Genomic DNA, 7,500 nt, shown 5'->3' on the forward strand with positions numbered 1-7,500 from the left:
ACCCTGTTAGCTGTTAGCAGCTCTATAAGTCACTCTGTTAGCTGTTAGCAGCTCTATAAGTCACTATGTTAGCTGTTAGCAGCTCGCTCTATAAGTCACTCTGTTAGCTGTTAGCAGCTCTATAAGTCACTCTGTTAGCTGTTAGCAGCTCTATAAGTCACCCTGTTAGCTGTTAGCAGCTCTATAAGTCACCCTGTTAGCTGTTAGCAGCTCTATAAGTCACCCTGTTAGCTGTTAGCAGCTCTATAAGTCACCCTGTTAGCTGTTAGCAGCTCTATAAGTCACTCTGTTAGCTGTTAGCAGCTCGCTCTATAAGTCACTCTGTTAGCTGTTAGCAGCTCTATAAGTCACCCTGTTAGCTGTTAGCAGCTCTATAAGTCACTCTGTTAGCTGTTAGCAGCTCGCTCTATAAGTCACTCTGTTAGCTGTTAGCAGCTCTATAAGTCACCCTGTTAGCTGTTAGCAGCTCTATAAGTCACCCTGTTAGCTGTTAGCAGCTCTATAAGTCACCCTGTTAGCTGTTAGCAGCTCTATAAGTCACTCTGTTAGCTGTTAGCAGCTCTATAAGTCACTCTGTTAGCTGTTAGCAGCTCTATAAGTCACCCTGTTAGCTGTTAGCAGCTCTATAAGTCACCCTGTTAGCTGTTAGCAGCTCTATAAGTCACCCTGTTAGCTGTTAGCAGCTCTATAAGTCACCCTGTTAGCTGTTAGCAGCTCTATAAGTCACTCTGTTAGCTGTTAGCAGCTCGCTCTATAAGTCACTCTGTTAGCTGTTAGCAGCTCTATAAGTCACCCTGTTAGCTGTTAGCAGCTCTATAAGTCACTCTGTTAGCTGTTAGCAGCTCGCTCTATAAGTCACTCTGTTAGCTGTTAGCAGCTCTATAAGTCACCCTGTTAGCTGTTAGCAGCTCTATAAGTCACCCTGTTAGCTGTTAGCAGCTCTATAAGTCACCCTGTTAGCTGTTAGCAGCTCTATAAGTCACTCTGTTAGCTGTTAGCAGCTCTATAAGTCACTCTGTTAGCTGTTAGCAGCTCGCTCTATAAGTCACTCTGTTAGCTGTTAGCAGCTCTATAAGTCACCCTGTTAGCTGTTAGCAGCTCTATAAGTCACTCTGTTAGCTGTTAGCAGCTCTATAAGTCACTCTGTTAGCTGTTAGCAGCTCGCTCTATAAGTCACTCTGTTAGCTGTTAGCAGCTCTATAAGTCACCCTGTTAGCTGTTAGCAGCTCTATAAGTCACCCTGTTAGCTGTTAGCAGCTCCATAAGTCACTCTGTTAGCTGTTAGCAGCTCCATAAATCACTCTGTTAGCTGTTAGCAGCTCTATAAATCACTCTGTTAGCTGTTAGCAGCTCTATAAGTCACTCTGTTAGCTGTTAGCAGCTCTATAAGTCACTCTGTTAGCTGTTAGCAGCTCTATAAGTCACTCTGTTGTTCACCACGCTTTAGCAGGCACAGGTTTCACCCTGGGAGGCTGATTGGTTTTCCTGTGTAGTACATTGAGAGCAACATGTGTATGTGTACATACTTGACCAATAAAGTGGATTGTGATTCTGATGGTGATTCTGATGGTGATTGTGATTCCTCTCGGCAGCAGCACTCGTCCTCGCGGCTCCAGGTGACGGAGACGGAGGATGAGGAGGAGAGGAGGCGGAGCCACAACGTGATGGAGCGGCAGCGGCGTAACGAGCTGAAGAGCTGCTTCGTGCGGCTGCGGGACACGGTGCCCGAGCTGTCCCTCAACCACAAGGCCTCCAAGGTGCTCATCCTCAAGAGGGCCCGGGACTGCATACACAGCCTGGACGGAGACGCCCGCAGGCTGCAGGCCAAGAAGGACAGGCTGAGAGAGAGGCAGGCACAGCTCAAAGCACGCATCCACACACTACGCAGCTAATGCGGCTAGGAGGTGTGTGTCCCCCCCTGTCGGACGGACTGTTGCAAAGGACAGTGGGAAGGGAGAGGTGATATGGGGGGGGGGGTCCGATATGGGAAGAGACTTGTACAAAGAAAGGGGGGGGGGGGGGGGGGGGGGAGAGATGTGGAGAAGAGCGCACAAACTTGACATTTCAAGGACCTTCTGATGAAAACAGGTCTGGACTTCTCTGAACTCTGCCGCTCATAAACACATTACACACACACACACACACACACACACACACACACACACCTCAGACTTGACATTTGAAAACGTCACACCTGTTGATGTCTGCATACACACTAGAGCCGGGCAATATCAAATACCACAATCTTTTTGGCCAAATACCTCAATATCGATATTGTGACAATATTGTGGGGGATGACTGTCGGAGCTTTCACAAAATATTGACACAATGAGGTGTTCGGGAAATAATCGTCGGTAACGTGGGGATATAAGGCAAATAAGTTCACTTCAAGATCAAGTTTAGTTTGCTGTCATTTGACCATACATCTATCTGTGCAAGGCATGAATGAGGAAGCGTGTCTCTGCGTTCAAGGTGCGAAAAAGTCTCGGTACGTTCAGAAAGTTCACTCACTTGACTGTAATGCAGCCTTTAAAACCAGGCAGAGACAACATTTATGCCACCTCACCATCATGACCATATCTAAAATCCAAGACGAGATCTGGTCTCATCACGACATCTATATACTATCAATATATTGCCCGGCCCTAATACACACACACACACACACACACACACACACACACACACACATGCACACGCACACTCTTTCCCTCAGAGCTGATGATCCTCATGCCTTTGACTGCTGACTGTTGTAGAGAGTAGGAGGTTATAATGAATTGGCGTTGGGTGGACACACACTGACACGTGACTGTTTCGGCCCAATATCCATATTGCAACAATATTGGTGATTTCAGAAAATATTAACACAATGAGATTTTTAACAAATAATCGTCAGTAATGGACAATCTGGTAAGTTCTGAAAATGACATCACTTTACTGTAATACAGCCTTTAAAAGCAGGAAACGTTGACACCTGTGCACGATATTAACGATAGCCAAGATGACATCTCGTCTTATATCGCAATATTGATAGTATGGATCTATTGCCCAGCCCTTCTTGAAGCACCAGTCTTAGTCAGATAACAGATATCAAGTATCTGCACTCTTCAGTATTTTCAGTCGTCAGATCAAATTGAATTATTGAATATTGAATTGAATATTACCAATGATCTCTCCACTATGCGCAACATGTGGAGCTAAGTGAGTCATTCTGCCTCTTGGTTTCCCTCTGGAAGGACCAGTCTGCACAGCGCTAACCTAATTAGCACCTAACGGTATCTGAATTGATCAGTTCAATGGGGAAGGAAGTAGGGCTGGGCGATAATTCAATATGATCGTTTATCGTCTTTCATTGCAATTGTATTGTGATGATGTGGTGATTTTGGGTTATCGTAACGGGATTGTGCTGTCTAAATTGATGAGCAGATTTTACCAAATTTGTACTCTGAATACTTTTTATTTGACCCAAAATCACACCTAACAACATTACCATTCAGTTCACCTGGATATAACAAGATTTTGCTTACATGAGCCATATTGTGATGTATATCGTGATGTTGATTTCGACTATCGCGGAGGCCTTGAAGGAAGATCTTGGGGTCTGTTTGGTGTGTGGTGCCCAACACCACTCTATACCCAGGTTCAGGTTAAGATGCTGTATCGACCAGGTGTATTAATAAGACAAAGTTGACAGTTATCAAATTAATGATGTTTTCTATCACTTCTAACATGCAAAACGGTCCAAACTAGCCATATGAAAGACTAAAGGTATGATGGGAGTGAGTTGAAGGGGGAACTGACGTCACCATCAGCCAAAGTCTTTGTCAGATAGTGCCATTTTTGACAAAATGGTCTAAAGGGATTTATAGACGACCGTTACTCCGGTGCAAATTATCAAACTGTCATCAGCTAATAGTAATTGATTGTCAATGCCTTTGACAAACATTCCCCTTTTAAATATGGACGGCCTCCACTAGCGCCATTTTTTGTCCACTTAAACACAATTATTATTATTATTACTATTAGTAGGGACACAAAATGGCTGCTGATGAGAGCATGTGACTTCAAGTTAAATTACATAATAATAATAATAATAATAAGGAACCTCTGCTATGTGTTTAGTGCTACTAGCTAAAACAAAAAGTTGGACACAAACAAAGTCGATGTCAACTCGGTTCTTTAACCATGCAAATGGTTTGTTTACTTTAGGCTGGATCTGAAGTTTGTACTTGCATATTGATAACGGGGTTGAATGTTAATTGAATGCCATTTCTTCTCAATCACGTTATCCATTCATGTGTTGTTTGTGTGGGGAAAACGATGCAAAATGTCAAATATTTGTGTCCAATGTCTTAAAATGCATCCTACTTTTTTACGAGAGTTCTTCCATTAGTCTGCGAGTGTACTTGAAGGCACCCTGGTTGGTAGGAATAATGAGAATATATCTTATTTTTGTTGGTGTGTTTTAACAATAAAACCTGTTCTTCTGCCTTGAAATGCATTCTGTGTAAGGACTCCTCCTGTCCGCTGTTTTCTTAACGTGTGTTTCATCGCACCGCTATTGGGTTAAAACCTCACCATCTTCCAACTGTGTTCGCTTTTCAGGGACGTTAAGTGTTTTTTTCCCTCCCATTGGTTTTGTTGTCTTGTTGTTGTTGTTGTTGTTGGAATGGGTTCTGAGTGAGTTTTGGTGGCTCTGCAGTCATGAAACCTCCTCTGCACATAAAGGACCAGCTGTTCAATCGAAGAGGTTTTAATGCCGTTATGTTTTAATATTTTTTATTTACAAAGGAAACAATAAAAAGTACGAGTAAAAATCGAGAGGTTTTAACGCCACAGCAGGGATGACTTTAGCATGCTGAACCTACCTCCACCTGGCTGCAGTCGGGCTTTTTTGGAATTAATAGAAGCGTGTTTTGTTGTCGTTTTTATGTTGTTGTTTTTTGTTTGAAATAACTGTACAGATTTCTAAAACATGTAAATATTTTTGTTTTATTGTATCATAAATTATTTTAGTCATTTTTTTCTTTGTTCATTTGAATTTGAGAGGGGGGGGGGGAAACAAAATAAGTTCTGTTCTGTCCCAAGCAGCACTTTGTTTTTTATATTGACGATGTAATTAAAGAATGGACAAGAGTTGGTCTGTCTTATGTGGTTTTACTACACACATGCCATATACACACATTAATAGTATAATCACATTGTAGTTTGAATATATATATTTTGCTAGCAACCATGGTGCAAATGTTAACCCAGATTTAATTTTCATTTTAGACTGAAAAGGGGCGGGGCCACAGTCCCTTATTTTGGTCGAAAAGTTGTTGTGGTTCAGAAGTCAATAGATTGTGAGCCAGGGTTCCCATGGGTCTTTGAACGTTTGTGAATTTGAAAAATAAAAATCAAGGCATTCAAAGTTTTTGAAAATAGACATGGGTCATTGAAAGTGCTTGAATTTAGGGGTTTTCTCCCAGTAGCGAACCGTCAGGGCCTTCTAGGTATTCACTGAATACCCAAGAATAAAAAAATAAAAAAAAAAAAAAAAAATTGAAAAGAAAAGAAAATTATTTGTATTTGTATTAGTTTTTATTAACTGAAATAACTAATATTGTCGCTAAATTGTTCAGATCTTGGACTCACTTTGTTTCAGCAAATATGGGGTTAAATATTTGGACCAGCCTCCACCGGCAAATGGTATTGATTGACAGCGCTCTAGTCATGACATGGCGATGACAATTTTGATGACAGGTGTCTTAACCAATCAGAATATAATTTAGTTGTGGCGTTAGCCAATCACAATTAGTTGTGGGTGGGATATGTCGAGGGATTCGCGAATCCAAGCCAAACAGGAGACGAGACGGACGACAAGGAGGGAGGAGTTTATGATGATGTGCTTGTGACGTGCATGGGGGAAATGGACGCGCAGCGGTACTTTTCAAAGGATTTAATCTGGAGCTGTCAAGCTATATTTTCGCCATTTCCAGGCGGCTTGGAGGGCTTGCTTGTTGCTTTTCAAGACAGTGGGTTTTGTCATCAAGTGAACGTCATTGGTAAGTTAAAACATTTGTTTTTATTGCTGGTGGCGCTGGGGGCTGGGGCAGCTGATGTCGGTGGGCAGGGGGAGTATAGAAGACCCGGTTCTGATCATGGACTTATTATAAGATGGACTGGGCATTGGTCCCGTTCAGTGAAGCCACTGCATGTTAGATCGCCGCTCTGGCGGCTGAATCCAGTATTAGGTCACAAGGCCCGCCTCCCCATGTTAGTGGATGGGAAAATCACAACCGAAATAATCACAGTATACGTCAGATAATTTTTTTCATTATCATGCTAATGCCTGTGCAAGTGGTCATTTTTCTGATCAGTTTGTTTTTAAGTAGTTATTTGACATATAAAAAGGGATAAAAATGGATGATTGACAGCTGTGGCAGCCAGTCTCAAGCCGTCATTGACTGGACAGGCTCTGCACATTATAGATCTATCGTCATAGACAAGACACACGGCTTCATGTTATCTAACACTGCCTGGAGGTCGGTGGCTCATGTTGGCTGTGCTGGCTACCAGACATCAATGGACCCCAATAAAAAGAACATTGTTTTGAGGAATGAAAACAAATGTTTTGTGCGCGAGGAATTAACATTGGTTGGGGACTGAAGTAAGTTCAGAAAATATGTGTTTTATGAGTTACTCCAGCTACGTTATAGGTACACAATGGTTTTAACATGCAGGCTAGCATTAGCGTTAGCTGCTTGCGCTAGTCGGCTGTTTTTCATATTACTATAACTTAACAACCGATAACGATAGCTGGAATAACACAATAATAGACACATATTTTCAGAACTGACCAGGTTGTCCAACTGACAGGAAATGTGTTTTATAACGTTAACTCCCGTCCCGGGTATATGGATGAGGCCTAGTAGTACACAAGCACCGTTAGCTCATCGCTAACGGGTTAGCATTACATACAAACAGACGTTTTATTTTTTGTAGGCTATTAAAGCAACAAACGTTTTTATATGCATATCTGGGGGAAAATGCTTTGACTGTGGGGATGTTCGTTCTTCACAAGCTCCTCTCTTAGTAACGATATACCAGGCAATAGACCAGGCAGCCTGGCTCACGCACTCACTGGGCTAACGTTAGGTTGGCCTGCCCACACACTGTACCGGGGGGGTACAACAACGTAGCCTCACGGTTAGATTTGTTAAACCAACATTTGCACCAAAAGAAATGTAATCATAAAGTTAATCAAAATGCCACGAAAACATTAGGCTGGCTTAGTCAACACAGCAATCCCCCCAGTGAGGCTGAGGGTGAGTGAGGCCTGCCTCCACTTCCGGCCCGGGCTGAGAGCGCTGAGAGCACAGCAGCAGCAGCCCGGAGGTCTGAAATCTCCGACAACCAAAATCAGATTTTCGTACAGGCGTCATTTTGATAAACTGATCTCATAGTGGGACTCTTCCTGGTTACTTTTGGCGAGACAAAAAATATTACAACTTAAAT

The 7,500-nt window shown here is 42.5% G+C and overlaps 1 protein-coding gene across 1 annotated transcript in view; it reads left to right on the forward strand.

The window, feature by feature from the left end:
* The window catches only part of mych (myelocytomatosis oncogene homolog), an 11,059-nt gene extending 9,138 nt beyond the window's left edge, over positions 1-1,921 (forward strand). The window contains 1 exon segment of the mRNA XM_083661659.1: positions 1,593-1,921. Within this exon segment, the coding sequence (XP_083517785.1) occupies positions 1,593-1,892 (300 nt within the window). The 3' untranslated portion in view covers positions 1,893-1,921.
* Positions 1,922-7,500: the final 5,579 nt, after the last annotated feature.

This window comes from Poromitra crassiceps, assembly GCF_964638095.1.
Source record: "Poromitra crassiceps genome assembly, chromosome: 27".
Taxonomy (NCBI): Eukaryota; Metazoa; Chordata; class Actinopteri; order Beryciformes; family Melamphaidae; genus Poromitra; species Poromitra crassiceps.